Source organism: Balaenoptera borealis (genome assembly GCF_965194805.1).
Source record: "Balaenoptera borealis genome assembly, chromosome: 1".
In the NCBI taxonomy this organism is placed as follows: Eukaryota; Metazoa; Chordata; class Mammalia; order Artiodactyla; family Balaenopteridae; genus Balaenoptera; species Balaenoptera borealis.
The window spans coordinates 26,808,707-26,828,989 of record NC_138860.1 but is presented as its reverse complement, the minus strand read 5'-3'; the positions used below and the strand labels follow the sequence as shown (position 1 = coordinate 26,828,989).

Genomic DNA, 20,283 nt, shown 5'->3' with positions numbered 1-20,283 from the left:
TCTTGGCCAAAAAACCAAAACATAAAACAGAAGCAATATTGTAACAAATTTAATAAAGACTTTTAAAATGGTCCACATCAAAAAAAAATTAAAAAAAAAAAAAAAAAGAATTAGGCAGGGTTCTAGGGCTCCATAGAGGGCAAGTCCTACTGAGGACCTGGAGTGCTAGGTGGGGAAACTGAGGCTGACATGCAGTCCTGTGGCCTGGGTCAGGGGAGCGGAGAGGAAGAAGAGAGGCTAGGGATAGCTGGTGTGTTAGTTAGCTATTGCTGCATTGTAAACCACCCTAAGCCTAGTGGATTAAAACAGTAAGTATTTATTATTGCTCATGAGTCTGTAGGTCAGCTGAGCATTCCTCTGCTCCAAGCTCAGCTCACCTGTGTGTCAGTGATCAGCTCTGGGTTGGGTCGGCAGCTCTACTGATCTTGGCTGGATGCTATCACATGTTTGAGGGTTGGCCAGTTTTAGGCTGGTCCAGAATGGCCTTGGCCAGGTCACCTGGTCTGTCTTCCATGTTGTCTCTTATCAACCAGCAGGCTGTCTTGGGCTTGCTCTCATGGCAATGAGAGGATCCAAGCTTGCAGGCCTCTTGAGGTCTAGGCTCGGAATTGACACATCATCACTTCTGCTGAATGCGACTGGTGCAAATTCGAGGAGTGGGGAAGGGGCTCTGTCTCTTGATTGGAGGAGCTGCAAAGTCACATTGCAAGGGGCAAGCACACAGGGAGGGGTGGAGAATTGTGGCCATTTTTGTTAGTCTGTTACGAGTATAATTTGGAGGCTTCTTGGGGGCCCAGGGTGCCAAGATTCCTTAACCAAGGCTCCTGGAACCAATCCCAGTAAGAACAGATGTCTACTAGAAGATTGACTTATACCATCTGGTGCAATTCATCCACAATGAATTGGTGCAACTGGATCTTCTAGTAGATATCTATAACCCAGGTAATAGGTGTACAGTGGGCTACTTTGCCTGCATTTTGGCATCAGACACCTGCACCTTCCTGATAAATTTCCAGCACTTCCCAAGATTTAAACAAAACAGTGTGCACTCGGGTAACTAATAACCTAGAGCAGAACCTGAAGACAGGGTGGTGATGGCTACCATTTGCAGCTCTTGCTAATTTCCTCCATGCGGTATCTGAGTACAGGAAGTAGCAATGTTCACACAGACACCATAGGCACTTAGCACATATTATAGGCTCCATTCATTAGCAAGCTAAGCATGTGGTTTCCCCAAAGAGTTTTACCATGAGAAGACAAAGTACTTTATGAATAAGTTCTGTAGTTTTTCTCCTCATTACATTTTTTGTGTGTTGTACCACCCAGTGGGCTCACTAATCTAAACCTGACATTGGGTCTAATAAATGGCCTACAAGTAATTTAATTAACACAGTTAAAACTTTTCAAAAGCGAATCTCCCTAAGTTGTAAGAATTCCAAAGCAAACCCTAAATTAAGTGTGGACTATTAATGAGTTTTAGATTTATTCCGGAAAAGGGAGCCATTTTTATTGCTAGTCTTTGCTTACATTTCACACTTGGTTCCAGAGCTCATATGCTCATTCTTACAGTTGCTCTCGCTTCAGAATGCTTGCTTTTGTTACGTTTCCAATATAATAAATTACATTTCTATATGAATTTGTAGTTTTCAAGAAGTTCCATATACTTTAACCCATTCGACTCTTCCTGGAATTCTGTGGTATTGAAAAGGGAGGTAGTGCTGTTTTCACATTACAGACAAGGAAACTGAGACTCAGAAATTCAGTCTCTCATTCACAGACTCTTTCCTGAGTGGACATCTGTCCTGGAGTCTTACTATTAACCAATCCGCGTCCTGCTCAGGATGGTGTTGTATCTTTGCCCTCTCGCCATTTTATCCACTATTTCCTAGCAGTGTGTCCTTGGGCAAGTCACTCCACCTCTCTGGGCCTCAGTGTCCTCATCCATAAAATGAAGACAAGATCAAAATGTGCCTCATTGGGCTGCTGATTCACTGTGTGGATACACGTGAGGTGCTTAGAGCAGAAGCAGAACACAGTGAGTGCTCAACAAATGCTACTGTTTTTACTATTCTGTTGTCACTGTTAATAGTAATATCATGCTGCCGGCGTGGCCAGCCTCAGCCCCCGTGAAGGAGCACCCTCTGAGCCTTCGAAGCAGGAAAGCAGGAAAGTGTACAGAATGCGCCTCTGCTCTCAGGCCCCTGTTGTTGGCCTGTGAGGCAGCAGCAACCACCGTGGCCCAAGGCGGTCATGAACTTTGCTTTTACTCGGTCTCTAAGGACGTCAGCTTCCTGAAGCTAAGCAGTGATTAGAACAGTCCTTGCTCCTCCTTATAAGCGACACTCAGTACACTCAAGAGGCCTTGGCAGTCATCAGCTGCCCATTGCTGGGGCATACCTCTGCTGGTTCTGGCTTTGGGGAGGTGTCTTAGTCCATTTTCACTGCCTTAACAAAACAGCACAGGCTGGGTAGCTTATAAGCAACAGAAATTTATTTCTTACTGTCCTGGAGGTTGGAAGTCCAAGATCAAGGAGCTGGCAGATTCAGTGTCTGGTGAGGGCCCCTTCTTGATTCATAGACAGATGTCTTCTCACTACGTCCATTGTGGAAGGTCCAGGGAGCACTCTGGGGCCTCTTTTATAAGGGCACTAATCCCATCCACGAGGGCTCCACCCTCATGATTAATCACCTCCCAAAGGCCCCACCTTCAAATACCATCACATAGGACATTCAGTTTCAACATATGAACTTGGTGGGGTAAGGGGAACACAAACATTCCATCGTCACCAGGAAGGGTGGGCAGGAGGACTGAGTCCTGCCGGTGGGTAACAGGCTTCCTGCCCACCCAGCCCTGCCTGTGGAGTCCACTTGGGAAGGCTCCTGCTTCTCTAGGCTCAAGGGGAAAGACAGCAAAGGGCCTCCAGGGGCCATTGTCAGCTAACAAACACCAGATGGACATGTTGCTGACCGTTCTCTTCTCAGTGGACTCTGGGCAAGAATTCTGCAAGGGGAGGCCTGCCCACCCCACGCCCTGTGAGGCTGCCCCCATTTCCCTCTGTCCTCAGGCCTTTGGACGTGTGATTCAGTAATGTGTGCGGATTTGGTCCACACACAACCATCTTTCTCTTTGCTGACCTTGAATCTAATACAGTTTGTTTTATGTATGGCTCAAGGTGAGCTCTCAGCCTCCTAACCCCCATCTCACTTTATGTCCGAGGAAGGCAGAGTTCATTCGGTGATAACTTCTCCTGGCTCTGCAGAGGCACCGTTAGCAAATTCCATCAAGATTCCACCTCAATCTCAGGTTTTAGCTCCGGACTCTCATTGCCTAGGCCCTGGGGGGTGAGACAGATCCTGTGGTCCCCACCGCAGCCTCGTCCTGCCACCCTCTTCGTTCAGGAGGAGCCCCCAGCAGAGCTGCTGAGGCCATCACCAGAACAATTGACAGTTGTTAGGACTGTGGTTTTTCAATTTCGGTTCGGGAGAGAAAATTGATTTTCAAACACTTAGGTTCATTGTGCTGTTGCAACCTGGAGCTGAATAACTAGATTCAGTGCCGAGGCTGCAGTTCTCAGATGCCCACTGGGAGGCACGTTGCTCCGATGCCCGCTGAGCCCCGGGTTTGCACATCCTCTGCATGCTTCCAGATCTGACTCTGGTGCTGAGGGAGAAAGGAAGGTGCAGCACACGGTGAGTGATTCTGTCCTCCTGCTGCTGTGAAAGCCTCGGATGCTAACCAGAGAGATTTCCCAGAGCCCCAAGTTGGTTCACAAAATTTATTTTCTTATCATTTGCAGAACGCTGTATTGGGTGTTAATGGGGAAATACACAAAATGTTACCAAGAGACTGGCCTCTGTCTAAGGATGTAATAATCACATTGGAGATGAGACACATAACAGGCTGAAGACCACCCACTGTAACATACTGACCAATGGTGATTAATAGTATATACATTGAATGTATCTAGAGAGAAAGAAAGAAAAGGCTGGTTTTGAAAAGAGAAGGATGTGGATGGAGAAAGAGGAGAGAGTTAGGAAGACAAAGCAGACATGCATCACAAACCTCCTGCTTAGATTAGAACTATAATGTATCCCAAGGTCACTTTCCTGAAATGGCACATCACCCTTTACCCTCTAACAAGCCTAGCCATTTCATAAGCTCTGAGTGTGTGTGTAAAGGGAGGATCTAGTTAGCAGAGGGTGAATGGAATATTTAAATACTTGCCCGGGGAGGAGGCCAGAATGGCGTGAGGTCCATGAAAGCACTCTGCGTTCCCGTTCCAGCCTGTTCGTGCCTGGCCTGCAGAGACAGCAGCTGAAATGTACCACAAATTAGCAGAAGGGCGGCTTGCATTTAATGTGTGTAATACTCAGGCTTAGCGAGGGGGTGGGAGGTACGAAGGGTTCTGTGCACCTCCAGAACTGCGTTAGAGCCAACCCATCTGGAAATGCCATGGTTCTGGGACCCTGAGTCCCAGGAAAGCAGGTGCAAGTTTCCATTATTAATGGTCGACTCACACTTTGTGTCTCCTCTTGTGTCTGCCAGGCTGAAGTGTGTGCTGGAACCGTGGCAGAGGTGATCCAGTCTGTGGTCAACGGGGCAGATGGCTGTGTGTTCTGTTTCGGCCATGCCAAGCTGGGTCAGTGAGAGCTTTACTTTTTCATGCTGCTTGCTGGATTTCCCAATCACTTTATCCATTCTTCTGTATTGTACCCAGAGTCCTCGGATGAAGGGAAAGGTGGTTTCCCGCAGGTGCTGAATTGAATAATCATGAATAACCATTTCTGCTTCTGAAATATAGATGCTCATCCTAAGTGGATTCCCAGTCACGTAGGAAAGCCTTAGAGTCCAAGAGATGCACAAAAGGAGTAGTGGGGTTGTTCCCACTCGGTCCAGGTCAGGGTCACGCCCAGAAAGACAGCAGGACAATTACATTACCTGAGCAGGGGTTGCTGGGGAGCAGAGAGGACCCCCCTTCCCCAGAGGACTTGGGTTCAACATAATGCCAGAGGAGAAGCCACCAAGCAAAGGCCACCCCGCATTAGCACCTGTCTGGGGAGGTCAGTCTGCCAGCATCCTTGCCTCCCACCACCCAGCTGTCGGGAATCCACCTGTGCTGAAGCACCTGGGAAAGGCGGCCACCACACACCTCTGTGAGGGTTGGATGACTGAATCCCCTTGAAGTGCCTTCTTAATCCTGACCTGTGGCCATCTGCTCACCAGGTCTTACTTTACATGCTTGATAAGTTAGTAATTTGGCGAGTTCCAAAAAGTGTCCCTGGGCAGAGCTTCCAACAGCAGCTTTGCAATGATGGAGCCAGTTCTAGGCCAGATCGGAAAGCCCATTTCATCTCACTGCCACTTCGGTCTTCTTGATCTCTGATCAAAGCAGTGATCCAGATTTTAATGGAATTTGCCCATGCAAAATATACACAGCATTTAACTTGAAGAAGGATATAAAGTGTAAGTATGTGGAGTGAATCTGTGGGGTGATGATAAAAAGAACCATATTAGTGATGGAAGACTTCTGCCTTCCCACCATGAGGAAAACAGTACGGAAACTGGATAGCTTGTAATATTTGGGATCCTCCTCAAGGTCAATTGTGATTTAATCTTGTCATTAGTCGGGGCTCTCACATTCTTTATTATAGCTATTCCATCAGTAGTACTTGGAAATGTCAAATGTTTAATATTTCTCTCACCTTTTCATTTCCTTTCTTCCCATTCCCCACTCCCCATGCCTTTCTTCTGCATCCTTGGCATCTATTCTTGAGACTATAGAATGAGGCCTGGACACTCAAGCTGCTTTTGCTTCTTTCCGCGCTCTCCCAGGAAAATCCTACACCATGATCGGAAAAGACGATTCCATGCAGAACCTTGGCATCATCCCCTGTGCCATCTCTTGGCTCTTCAAGCTGATAAATGAACGGAAAGAAAAGACTGGAGCCCGTTTCTCGGTGCGGATCTCAGCCGTGGAGGTGTGGGGCAAAGAAGAGAACCTTCGGGACCTGCTGTCGGAGGTGGCCACGGGCAGCCTGCAGGACGGCCAGTCTCCGGGCGTGTACCTGTGCGAGGACCCCATCTGTGGCACGCAGGTGATTGCTTCTGGGGCTTGGCCGGCTCCGAGGTGGCTCATCCCTACCTCGGCGGCTGGGGTAGTTCACCTCGTGACTCACTCAACATGTAAACGGGGGAGGCTTGCAAGTGTTTACTTTAAAGTGAACTGAAACTTTACGGCCTGCAGCTGCAGGGCCAGCTGCTCGCCCAACCTAAATATTTGTACCTTGAATCTAATTGACAATGAGCAGGAACCACAATTGTTGTAGCATTCGGGGGAAATTGAATTCACTTTCTTTACGCCCCTTTCAAAAAAAAAAAAAAGAAAATACAATCTTTCTTTTGTTTAGCAACAAGCGGAAATGTTTACTGCTTTGCACAAATAGCTCCAGCCATTACTGGGGTTGTTTATGGCTCTATAAACTGTGTTTCTGGCACTGGTTTACAGCCGGACTAGTAATGCTGTAGGAAAAAGTAATAACCACTTTCTAATTGGAACCATGATATAATTGCTGGAACCATGGAAGCCAAGAGAAGCTCCAGTTCGCCTTTTCAGGATGTCATGCCTGTTGTGAGTGTTTCTCCCTCGCTGTTTGACAGCAGAGGTGGGAATGACCTGGGAGGACCCTGGTTCATATCCAGAATAATCAGTTTTTCCCAGTCTTTAGCTATAGGCTCTATTTTCTAGTTTTATCAGATGCCTCCTTTTTAGGTAGGTGTTCATTTTGGTAAGCACCTGCCTCACCCCAGGTGGGACTGTTTTCTCGGGTGAGGATACCCACTCTCTTACCCCCATCTACTCACACCTGGCCATGTTCTTCCCCTGCTTAGAGCACCTCAGATCCTTCCACTTCCATTAGGAATCCTCGTGATTCGCAAGGGGCCCTACACAACCTTCCAGCATCACCTGCCACCACTCCCCTCCTGCCACTCCTCTTAAATTACATTTAGGTCCCCTAAGAAAGCAGTGCCCCTCAAACTTCAATGTGCATAAGAAGCACTGGAGATCTTGTTAAAATGCAGGTTCTGGTCCCGTAGGTCTGGGATTGGGCCTCTGATGACGCATTTCTAACGAGCTTCCCAATGGCGGACCACACTTTCAGTAGCAAGGCTCTAAGGTACCAACCATCCTCCCTCTTTTTACTCTGGGCCTTTGAACATCCTGTTCCCTGTGCACAAAACGCTGCTGACTCCTCTCCTCTGGCTCTTCATCTGGCTAACTCCTTATTTGTTGGGTATCAGCTAGTTGGCACTTCTTCCAGGAAGCCCTCTTAGATGTTTCTCCTGACTGTCGATTGTGATTGCCTGGTTAGTTATCAGCAACTCCCAAAGGTCCATACCATGTCTGACTAAAATTGGCTCTTCATAGTTTTAACAGATGCATCAGGTACCATTTGGCTATGAAACCTAATTAGAATGCAAACTAAGTGGTCATACAAACATTAATCCAGGGGCTCTCAAACTTCAGTCTTCATCAGAGTCACCTGGAAGACCTGTTAAAACACAGACTGCTGGGCTCCACCTCTAGAATTTCTGATTCAGTAGGCCTGGGATAGAGCCCTCAAATGCGCATTTCTAACAAGTTCCTATGTTACGCTGACGCTGCTGGCCCAGGGACCACACTTTGAGAACCACCAGTTTGGAAGCATAAGATATGCTCAGACCATATCTACACAGCACCTGTGATGGAATCAGTGTCACCCTACCCACTGCTCCCACTCCAAGCATTACTTAGACATTCAAATATGCTATAACCTCCATTCACTTTTATAACTCCTTTAATGAAGTTCCACAGAGGTGAAAGCTCTGGTTAACTGAAGACTAAGAAAAAGAGGAAGAGACCAACATCCTCTTTACCTTCTTGTTGAAGAATCTTAAACATTCTTTGGGTTATCTTTTCTGCGATAGTATGTATAAAACAACGAGCACCACAGAACCTCTCTTTGAAGTTTGAGGATTTCGATGGTCTCAGGTTCCAAATATCTACTCTCATGGTTCAGAATTGCAGGTGCAGTTAGAGTCAGAATAGAGGACTGTCAAAATTTGACCCTAAGGCACATACTCCAAATCATTTCTTTGAATAAATCAGAAATATTAGTTTACTTTTCTTCCCTCCCACCCCCAATAAAGGAGTGCTGGTCAAATGCTGATAATATTGCTCTGAGTAAGGTTTACTATAATTGCCAAGGCATCTCATAGGATTTAGACACGTGGCCCACAGTCCTTCTTTAATCAGTTAATGAGTATGCCATGAACATGAATTTAGCAACTAAAGATAAAATAGATAGCCCTTAAATGATATAGATGAGACATTCAAGTATCTTGGGTGTTTTCATATGTCTTTTACACTTACTCCTTATTTATAACTATGCTAGTAAATGTGGCCTAAAATTGGCTCTAATTAGATAGCTGGGAAAATTGAGAATTGAGTTAAAGCTAACTAAGTTTTTTCACTTCTTTGTGATACCAGTACTATCTGGACTAAAATCACACTTTGCAACCCACCTGCTTCTAAACACTCTAATCTTTGAAATCAAGATGCGGTCACATCCCTCATGTTTTCTTAGGTACCTGGATTGCCCAGGATGTTGGTTTGCTGGCCTCTGCGGAGGTCAGGGTGGGACACCTGCCCCCATGGATCACCCAGATACAACCATTTGCTTTTCACACCTGATACTTACAGATTCTACTTCAGTTGTAAAATGGGTGAAAATATGTTTCATCCAATAAGCGTGCTCAGTGTTAATTTCAGATATGAATAAATTAAGCTGAGAATTGCACGTGGGTAGAGGCCCTGGTTCCAGAAGGACGTCCAGCCTTCAAGAATGCGGAACGGACAGCCAGGCCCGAGTGGCAGGCACACCGCCCGCCTGCAGCATCAGTCCTTCCCTTGTGTCTTCCAGCTGCAGAACCAGAGTGAGCTGCGGGCGCCCACTGCGGAGAAGGCCGCCTTCTTCCTGGATGCTGCCATAACCTCCCGGCGGGGCAGCCAGCAGGACTGCAATGAGGACGACCTCCGCAACTCCCACATGCTCTTCACGCTGCACATCTACCAGTACCGCATGGAGAAGAGCGGCAAGGGGGGAAGTAAGTCTGCCTCTGCCCTAGAGCCTCCTCGGCCCTCCCTGGAGAGAAGCCTCTCCTCGAGGGCAGCTGTGACCTTTTAAAATGTAGTACGATCTGACCAGTGTGGAGTGTACTGATGTGTCATTCAAGACCGTTGTGTAGTCTGGGCTGATGTTTGCTTTCGAACAACCCAGGGGAAAGGGCTCACTCGGTAAAGATGATTTACAGATGTAATTGCCATGGGAACGTGAGAGAACAAATTTTAAAAAGAAAAACAGCTGCTTCATAGTATCTTTTTGTTCAAAGACCTTATCACGAAAGACCAACATGTATCTACCAAAGCACCCTGGCAATGTTACTAATCAGTAGCTTGAAGCCACTATATGGACCGGAAAGAAACAAAACCATGTCTTTTAAATAGTCTATAAATCAGACTTCTGAATAACAAACCAGATTCTGGCTGCCTCCCTGCCTCAAGTAATGCCCAACTATGACATTTCTCTGTAAAAACCTATGCCCAGGGCATGCTCTGTGAGCAAGCTGCACTGCCGGGAACCCTAATCAATGCTTATACCGTCCGCTCTTGGCTGTTTTCAAAGCTGGCACCGACCTCGGTGCAGCGCTCCATCCTTTGTCTGCCAAGTACTGTACTATATACTCTATGCTCAGGAGCTGAGTACCAGCACTCAGCTGAGTGTCTCAGGTGGGATCCTGGGCAGTGGGCAAAGTAGTCGGTGGACCTCACTGGGCTTTTCTAAGGCAAGTGTGGGCCACAAGGCTGGGCTGGCTGGACAGCAGCTTCCAGAGTCTCTCTCTGTCCACTTCTACAGGGCTTTCAAAACGTAGGCAACTGACCCCCAGTGCTCTCCAAATGATTGCCTCAAGGACACTGGATGCCAGTAAAACAAACAAAAACCCTGAGTTAGGAGACTAAGCCTGGTGCCTAGAAGTTGTGCAGCTAATTGACTAATGGGAGGCAATCAACTAACCTAATTCCAGACATGCGACCAGGACCTGTGGATGGGCTCCCCAATTTGGGCTCCTTGTTGCCCAAAGACTTGGAAACCGGTTTTCCTGGAGATAGCTCTTGGGGGCTTCTGTTCCCCCTTTCCACATGGGGGAAGTGGAAGCTCCCTCCTCCCCCCATCTCAATGCCTTTGTTGACTCAGTCTTCCGTTATTGTTCCTACTCCTTAATCGTTGTTATTTAGTTCAGGTTTATGAGGTATAATTTAAATTCCGTAAAACTTACCCTTTTTATGTGTTGTTAAATGAATTTTGGCAAATCTATTCAGTCGTGTACCCACCACCACTATCAAGATATAGAACAAAGTCATGGCTACAGAATAGTCCCTCTTGCCCTACTATTCAGTCCCCTCCCCAGCCCCTGGCAACCACTGATCAGATTTTTGTCCTTATATAGCCTTGCCTTCGTCCAGAACAACATGTAAATGGAATCATGTGGTCTATATGTGGCCCTTTAGTGTCTGGCTTCTTTCATTGAATATAACGCATTTGAGATGCATCCAAATTGCTGCGTGGATCAGTCATTCACTTACATTGCTTGCCGCCTGCTCCTTTAGTTTTGACTGGGCCCAGAGATGCACCCCTACCCCCACCCCCAGGCCTAAAATCTCACCAGATATCCTCGCTCGGGCCAGAGTTCCACTAATGCAGTCTCAGACCCACCGCCTTGGCTACCTGCACTGACTGCTGCCCAGGAATCAAGAGGTACTGGCCCTCACTTGCACCCAGGGAGACGTACCATCCGCAGATCAGATCGCTCTTGACAACCAGTGATGGTGATAAAGGTCTGACTGGGAATGAGCAAAATATTTTGAATGCGAGTCTTTCAGGGGAGATTGATTCTCAATGAAGGGCTCGCGTCATGTACAGCACTCCTGTTTAGAATAACTTGCTTATAGAAGGAAGCAAGGGATTAGGATAGGGATGAAATGATCCAGAGCTTTAAAATCTGTAACAGAATTTGATCCACAGTTCTCCTAACAATCTGGGAGCTGGCTTTAAATCCTGCCCTCACTGATTTTTCTGAGTTATGTCTTAGCAGCATGAATGTGGGAATCTGAAAAATGTTTATTTTATTCTTTTAAGCTACCAATAATAATCATAATCAAAGCCTGCAGTGGATTCTTGTACTCGCAGCAAAGGGTGGCTTTTAAAAGATCTGACTCTGGAGCCAAATGGCTTCCAAATGGCTCTGAGCAGAGAAGCTCAGGAGGGAAGGATAATCCCTCCTTCTAGGTTTCTAGCCAAGTTAAAACAACTTGCTTTCAGTTTTTCACTTTCTTTCATGGTTCTGCTCTCAATTTGGAATCTGAAAGTAGGGAGGAATCTTGAAAACAAAGAAACAATTGAATTATTTCAACTATAAGAACTTAACGTATAGCTTCCACAAAAGTGTAGGCTAGGACATTCCCTAAACCCAACAATCCACCCAAGTTCTCACCTAACAAATCCTGGGCACTTATTAAATATTTAACATCAAATTCATTTTATTCCTATTTATAAATTGTGAAAGTGAATTGCTTTTAAATAATAAATTCAGATTAAAAGACAAGACAGATACTATTAATGACTTCCAAAACCTAGTGAGGTACTTTCTAACGTATCTGTAGATGAGAACAAAGAAAAGGCAGGCATCCAGGCTGAGGTGGGTGTTAGCCCCGAAGGACCTGGGGGCATCACCTGCCTGCTACAGTACCTGGCTTCCGGTGAGGAAGGGAATCCAGGCCAGAATGCACACAGCCTCCTAGCCCACGGCTTGCTTGACTTCAGTCCATTTATATCTGTTTAAAATATAATGAGGAGATTTGGAGTGTTGTTTAAAGCGGAAATTTTGTTTACTTATATATAAGCAATAATCCCTGTGGACCTGGCAGCCAGAACTCAATTAAGGAAAAGTTTATTAATTAGTCACCCTGCAGGGAAACAGAGCAGAGCGAGCTGCTGGTAACTGGCCATTAGAGGCCAGTGAAGATGCTGGATTCAAAGAGGTCTCTGCTGCAAGAACTAAACACCATGTGTATATGGGCACCTGGAGCTTATACACATATATGCATTTTATAAACACACACGTACATACACATATGCACATATAAGTGGACAGACAAAAATGTTTACAACATGTCCAGGCAAGGTAGAAAAGAAAATTCTGTGTGGATGTATCACTGCTTTGCAGATTGCACTAGGTTAAGCTTAAAATATTTCCTGCTTTAAACATTTTTGGAGCATTCGTGGGGCTGGTTCTTCACCTGTCATGGAGCGTTCCTCTGCTTTGCTAAGCTATATCTGGAAAGGCTTGAGATTCCCCTTGGGAATTGCAGCAATGGGGAAGGGGACCCTAAAACCATGACAATCAGGAGTTGCTCCTCATAAAGATGAGTGAATTAGGAGTCCAAAGCCAGATGCTACGAGTGATACTTCAGTGGAATACACAATACAGAAGTTCACAAAACAGAATTTTCCAAGTCCTATTGATTAAGATGGTTTTTAAAAGCCTCACTTTGGTGAGTAATCTAAGCTTGCAAGCAACTATTGCCCAGGGTTAAGAATGACACTAGGTCTCTGATTTGTTCATTCACTTTACTGCCTCCAGGGGAAGTGTAGAGGCCAAATGGGGACTGGGCTGGCTGTGTGTGCCCCTGTGTACCAGCACCCGGGCTTCCATCTGTGTGTGTGCACACGAACCACCGTATGAGGATGTGGACAGTAATCTCTGCCTGCACTCATCCATTTACAAGTCTTAATCTTGGTTTTCTTTTGACCACCAACCCCTCTTTCCTATATCTTGGAATGGCTTGAATCAGCTGATGCCCTATCCAGGGCTGTGCTGTCCATAGGACCCTAGAGATCCATTATTTGGGTGGTAGATGTAGGAAAAGGGACCTAGGAAGGAGCACTGCTTCTAAACGATGCAGAACTGGGCCTCCGCTGTGCCTCATTGCAAAGCCCTGTGCAGCGAGGATGGCCACACATGGTGGGGCTACTTTAGGGCTCTCATGTTCCCCTTGGTCAACAGTGAAATGACAGTTTGATGGTTTTAGATTTCTGTAATACAGTTTTTAAAATATTTGGCCAGGAGACGATTTTCCAAACCGTGCAGTGTGGAACTCCCACAGTGGTCTCTCATGGCCTTCCCACCACCTGCATCGGAGCAGCAGTTCCCAACCTCTTCTGGAAGCCTGAAGCCCCTGCTCTACCTCTTTCAGCAGATAACCAGCTTCCTGTTTAAGGAGAAGAAAGTCAGTCCGGCTATGACCTCAGCTTCTGTCCTCTTAGCATCCAAACCTCCTTGTACCTGTACCTCTCTTTCCCTCACTCCTTTCCCATAGGTCTGCTTCCTCCCATCTCCTTGCCTTCTTTATCCTGTCGCCTTCTGCCTTTTCTGGGACCCCACCAAATGGGACCCCATCAATTGTCTTTTTGTGCTTTTATTTTCAGTCTCTCCTACCACTGAAGTCAGGGCTGTCTCATCTTGGAAGGAAGGAACAATAATGTCAACAATAAAAAACCTTGTCTGTACCCCACTTCCCCCTTGAGCTGCCTCCCCATAAGTCTTTCAGATTCTCCCCTCTGTGGAATATCTTTCTCCTTTAAGTCCCATAGCAGTTTGGGGGATGTTAAGCCACTGCCTTACTCACCCTATATCTCAGTCATTCTCGGCTTTCTAAGCCCCATCAGACTACAGGCTCCCTGAGGACAGAGTCCCCTGTCATCTGGCCCCCTGTCCTCCACAGCCTAGAGGTGTGCCTGCACATCAGACCTTACATGTCACACCACATGAAATGTGTGCTGTATGTTAAACAGTGAGTGAATTTCTCGATTACATAGTTGCAGCTGTTTCAGAAAGAGAGAGACCATTCAATTACTTTTTGGGTAAGCAGGTGGTGTGAGTTCAGAGAAGCCCTGTTATACAGCACGGTCAGAAGGAGTTGATCAGTTAACGAGAAAGTTAAGTTAAAAAGGGAAATCATATAAAAGGATACATTCATGTCATAAAACATTTTCAGCTTAAAACATACAATTGTGTGTTTATTCATCGGTCTTCTGATACAGGGCTATGGCTTCCTCTTTGAGATGAGTTTTCAACTTTAGATTCTGACTTTTATAAACCACACTCATATTAATAATAGTCTGGTTTTTGCTTTCAATTTCTTCTGAGCGATTGAACAACTTAAGAGACGCTTGTGCAGCTAACTGGGTATAGACGTTCCCTAGATTCTTAAAACTTTTTCTACTCTGTAATTTCTCATTCACACCTGATTCAGCATCTTTTTTCAAAAATTAACTCATTTTAATCACATCTTTCCAAAGCGTTGATTTCAGTTTTTTTTTTAGAAATATTAGCTCTCTTTAGATAATCATATTTTATTGGTTTACATAATATTTGATTATATTTTTATTTATAATATCAAGTACAAGTGGCATAATTTGGTTTAGGAGGAAACCCAGCTGACCTGTCGATAAGTGTACAGCTCATGTTTTTGGAGCAAAAGTGCATAGACGAACTGGGAACAGCCAGCACACCTCACAAGCATACAACGTGCTGTGGGCATCAGGCAGCGTGCCTGACACAGCTGATGGAGGACCTTGGTTAACCTGGCCAAGTGGCAGGACCATGGTTCCCAAACTTTGCTGCACAAGAGAATCACCTGGGGAGATTTTCAGCTAATCCCAGTGCCTGTGTCGTACTCCAAACCAATTGCATTAGAAAGCCTGGGAGTGGGAGCCAGGCATCCATATTTTCTAAAGATTCCAAGGTGATTCTGATATGCAGCAAAGTTTGGGAACCACTAAGTTATAGCAAAGTGAGTTAAAAGAGTTTCTACATGCTTTATAGTTAGCTCTGGATTTTTGTCTTAGATTCAGCTTCTGTTTTCTGTGAGATCTTAAGTGATTTTTTTAGCATCTGTGAACCTCAGTTTCCTCATCTGTATAAAATAGTGCCAATTCTTGCACTACAGGATCGTTGTAGGAATCAAGTGATTTTAGGAGAATTTAGCATTTCCTGGCACCATGAACATGAGCTGGGAGAGTCACTCAGGAGTGAATTAGTATATTGTTTCCTGTGGGAGAGTAAGGCATGTGGGTAATTTCATTTGGTCAAAGTCTAGACTTGAAATATACATATTCAAATATAAATAGTCTCAAGGCAGACTGGGTTATGTTCTAAACCTTGCAGCTGTGACCTCAGAAATCTGAAAAGTCCGTGAGGAAACTGCTTCTTACCTGCTATTAATTATCACCTATTTTGTTCATTGATTCTAGAACTACTTTCTCTCCAGCCACCTGCAGTAATGGAAATTCGTGGTCACAGCAGGTGGCCTGTGCTCACTCACTTTGTACCATTTCAGATTCAGCGCCATGTGTGAAGTTCAGAATTCTGGGACTACTGAAACTCCAGTGGATATAGAGCAAAGTTGATTTTCCATTGTTTAAAATGTGACTCTCATTTTGAGTCATGCAAGTATAATTATAGGTATTTTAAAATATTATTCTTCAGCACAGTCTAAACTGTGCCTTTTGTTCTCTGTGTTCTATTTTACTACATGCACATTATGCATTTTATTCCATTACATCAAACGGACTATTAGAGTCTGAAGGTCCAAATTGGTCCCTGTCTTTGCCCTTTAATCTGCGGAGCGAATGAAATATCTGAGCTTCTTCTGTCTGTATAATTAGGTTTCAAAACAGATGATATTTTGCTTTAAAAGTAACTATTTCCCTTGCACACTGCCGTGAACTGATCTTGCATGATACAAAATGGGATAAAAGAGAAGTAACATATTATGTCTTTCCTTTTAAGGACTTTTTAAAATTAATTTTATTTATTTATTTTTTTAACATCTTCATTGGAGTATAATTGCTTTACAATGGTGTGTTAGTTTCTGCTTTATAACAAAGTGAATCAGCTGTACGTATACATATATCCCCATATCTCCTCCCTCTTGCATCTCCCTCTCATCCTCCCTATCCCACCCCTCTAGGTGGTCACAAACCACCGAGCTGATCTCCCTGTGCTATGTGGCTGCTTTCCACTAGCTGTCTATTTTACATTTGGTAGTGTATATATGTCCATGCCACTCTCTCACTTCATCCCAGCTTACCCTTCCCCTTCCTCATGTCCTCAAGTCCATTCTTGAGGATTCAGATGTAGATCTGCGTCTTTATTTCTGTCCTGCCCCTTGGTTCTTCATAACCATTTTTTTTTAAGACCCCATATACATGTGTTAGCATATGGTATTTCTTTTTCTCTTTCTGACTTACTTCGCTCTGTATGACAGACTCTAGGTCCATCCACCTCACTACAAATAACTCAATTTCGTTTCTTTTATGGCTGAGTAATATTCCATTGTATATATGGGCCACATCTTCTTTATCCGTTCATCTGTCAATGGGCACTTAGGTTGCTTCCATGTCCTGGCTATTGTATATAGAGCTGCAATGAACATTGTGGTACATGACTCTTTTTGGATTATGGCTTTCTCAGGGTATATGCCCAGTAGTGGGATTGCTGGATAATATGGTAGTTCTATTTTTAGTTTCTTAGGGAACCTCCATACTGTTCTCCATAGTGGCTGTATCAATTTACATTCCCACCAACAGTGCAAGAGTGTTCCCTTTTCTCCACACCCTCTCCAGCATTTATTGTTTCTAGATTTTTTGATGATGGCCATTCTGACTGGTGTGAGGTGATACCTCATTGTAGTTTTGATCTGCATTTCTCTAATTATTAGTGATGTTGAGGATCCTTTCATGTGTTTGCTGGCAATCTGTATGTCTTCTTTGGAGAAATGTCTATTTAGGTCTTCTGCCCATTTTTGGATTGGGTTGTTTGTTTTTTTGATATTGAGCTGCATGAGCTGCTTGTAAATTTTGGAGATTAATCCTTTCTCAGTTGCTTCATTTGCAAATATTTTCTCCCATTCTGAGGGTTGTCTTTTCATCTTGTGTATGTTTTCTTTTCCTTGCTATGTTTTCCTTTAATTTTTTTGAATTTTATTTATTTTTTATACTAGTTATAAAAAAATAAACTAAAAACAGGTTTTTACTAGTTATCTATTTTATACATATTAGTATATATATGTCAATCCCAATCTCCCAATTCATCCCACCACCATCGCCCCTCCACACCCACTTTCCCCCCTTGGTGTCCATACATGTGTTCTCTACATCTGTGTCTCTATTTCTGCCTTTCAAACCGGTTCACCTGTACCATTTTTCTAGATTCCACATATATGCATTAATATACGATATTTGTTTTTCTCTTTCTGCTCTTTGTTTATTTGTTTTTATTTCCATTTCTCTAGGAGGTGGGTCAAAAGGATCTTGCTGTCATAGAGTGTTCTATTATTTTCCTCTAACAGTTTTATAGTGTCTGACCTTACAATTAGGTCTTTAATCCATTTTGAGTTTATTTTTGTGTATGGTGTTAGGGAGCGTTCTAATTTCATTCTTTTACATGTAGCTGTCCAGTTTTCCCAGCACCACTTATTGAAGAGGCTATCTTTTCTCCATTGTATTTTCTTGCCTCCTTTATCAAAAATAAGGTGACCATATGTGCATGGGTTTATCTCTGGGCTTTCTATCCTGTTCCATTGATCTATATTTCTGTTTTTGTGCCAGTACCATACTGTCTTGATGACTGTAGCTTTGTAGAATAGTCTGAAGTCCAGGAGCCTGATTCCTCCAGCTCCGTTTTTCTTTCTCAAGATTGCTTTGGCTATTTGGGGTCTTTTGTGTTTCTATACAAATTTTGACATTTTTTGTTCTAGGTCTATGAAAAATGCCATTGGTAGTTTGATAGGGATTGCATTGAATCTGTAGATTGCTTTGGGTAGTATAGTCATTCTCACAATGTTGACTCCTCCAAGCCAAGAACATGGTATATCTCTCCATCTGTTTGTATCATCTTTAATTTCTTTCATCAGTGTCTTATAGTTTTCTGCATACAGGTCTTTTGTCTCCTTAGGTAGGTTTATTCCTAGGGATTTTATTCTTTCTGTTGCAGTGGTAAATGGGAGTGTTTCCTCAATTTCTCTTTCAGTTGTGTCATCATTAGTGTATAGGAATGCAAGAGATTTCTATGCATTAATTTTGTATCCTTCTACTTTACCACATTCATTGATTACCTCTAGTAGTTTTCTGGTAGCATCTTTAGGATTCTCTATGTATAGTATCATGTCATCTGCAAACAGTGACAGCTTTACTTCTTTTCCAATTTGGATTCCTTTTATTTCTTTTTCTTCTCTGCTGTGGCTAAATCTTCCAAAGCTATGTTGAATAATAGTGGTGAGAATGTACAACCTTGTCTTCTTCCTGATCTTAGAGGAAATGGTTTCAGTTTTTCACCATTGAGAATGATGTTGGCTGAGGGTTTGTCATATATGGCCTTTATTATGTTGAGGGAAGTTCCCTCCATGCCTACTTTCTGGAAGGTTTTTATCATAAATGGGTGTTGAACTTTGTTGAAAGCTTTCTCTGCATCTATTGAGATGATCATATGGTTTTTCTCCTTCAGTTTGTTAATATGGTGTATCACATTGATTGATTTGCGTATATTGAAGAATCCTTGCATTCCTGGGATAAACCCCACTTGATCATGGTGTATGATCCTTTTAACGTGCTGTTGGATTCTGTTTCCTAGTATTTTGTTGAGGATTTTTGCATCTTTGTTCATCAGTGATATTGACCTGTAGTTTTCTTTCTTTGTGACATCTTTGTCTGTTTTTGGTATCAGGGTGATGGTGGCCTCGTAGAATGAGTTTGGGAATGTTCCTCCCTCTGCTATATTTCGGAAGAGTTTGAGAGGGATAGTTTTTAGCTGTTCTCTAAATGTTTGATAGAACTCGCCTGTGAAGCCATCTGGTCCTGGTCTTTTGTTTGTTGGAAGATTTTTAATCACACTCTCAATTTCAGTGCTTGTGATTGTTCTGTTTATATTTTCTCTTTCTTCTTGGCTCAGTCTCGGAAGGTTGTGCTTTTCTAAGAATTTGCATATTGTTGCTTGTAGTAATCTCTTGTGATCCTTTCTATTTCTGCAGTGTCAGTTGTTACTCCTCCTTTTTCATTTCTAATTCTATTGATTTGAGTCTTCTCCCTTTTTTTCTTGATGAGTCTGGCTAATGGTTTATCAATTTTGTTTATCTTCTCAAAGAACCAGCTTTTAGTTTTATTGATCTTTGCTATTGTTTCCTTCATTTCTTTTTCATTTATTTCTGATCTGATCTTTATGATTTTTTTCCTTCTGCTAACTTTGGGGTTTCTTTGTTCTTCTTTCTCTGATTGCTTTAGGTGTAAGGTTAGGTTGTTTATTTGAGATGCTTCTTGTTTCTTGAGGTAGGATTATATTGCTATAAAATTCCCTCTTAGAACTGCTTTTGCTGCATCCCGTAGCTTTTGAGTTGTTGTGTTTTCATTGTCATTTGTTTCTAAGTATTTTTTGATATCTTCTTTGATTTCTTCAGTGATCTTTTGGTTATTTAGTAGTGTATTGTTTAGCCTCCATGTGTTTGTATTTTTACAGATTTTTTTCCTGTAATTGATATCTAGTCTCATAGCACTGTCATCGGAAAAAATACTTGATACGATTTCAATTTTCTTAAATTTACCAAGGCTTGATTTGTGACCCAAGATATGATCTGTCCTGGAGAATGTTCCATGAGCACTTGAGAAGAAAGTGTATTCTGTTGCTTTTGGATGGAATGTCCTATAAATATCAATTAAGTCCATCTTGTTTAATTTATCATTTAAAGCTTGCGCTTCCTTATTTATTTTCATGTTGGATGATCTGTCCATTGGTGAAACTAGGGTGTTAAAGTCCCTTACTATTATTGTGTTACTGTCAATTTCCCCTTTTACGGCTGTTAGCATTTGCCTTATGTATTGAGGTGCTCCTATGTTGGGTGCATAAATATTTACAATTGTTATATCTTCTTCTTGGATTGATCCCTTGATCATTATGTAGTGTCCTTTTTGTCTCTTGTAATATTCTTTATTTTAAAGTCTATTTTGTCTGATATGAGAACTGCTACTCCAGCTTTCTTTTGATTTCCATTTGCATGGAATATCTTTTTCCATCCCCTCCCTTTCAGTCTGTATGTGTCCCTAAGTCTGAAGTGGGTCTCTTGTAGACAGCAT

General features: G+C 43.4%; 1 protein-coding gene across 3 annotated transcripts in view; it reads left to right on the top strand.

Moving 5' to 3' along the window:
* KIF26B (kinesin family member 26B) overlaps window positions 1-20,283 on the top strand; it is a 496,534-nt gene that overhangs the window by 398,057 nt on the left and 78,194 nt on the right. For all 3 annotated transcript variants that reach the window (XM_082339855.1, XM_082339856.1, XM_082339857.1), the window contains 3 exons: window positions 4,547-4,640; window positions 5,834-6,096; window positions 8,962-9,145. In XM_082339855.1, coding sequence (XP_082195981.1) covers window positions 4,547-4,640; window positions 5,834-6,096; window positions 8,962-9,145 — 541 coding nt within the window. The remainder of the gene's footprint in view (window positions 1-4,546; window positions 4,641-5,833; window positions 6,097-8,961; window positions 9,146-20,283) is intronic.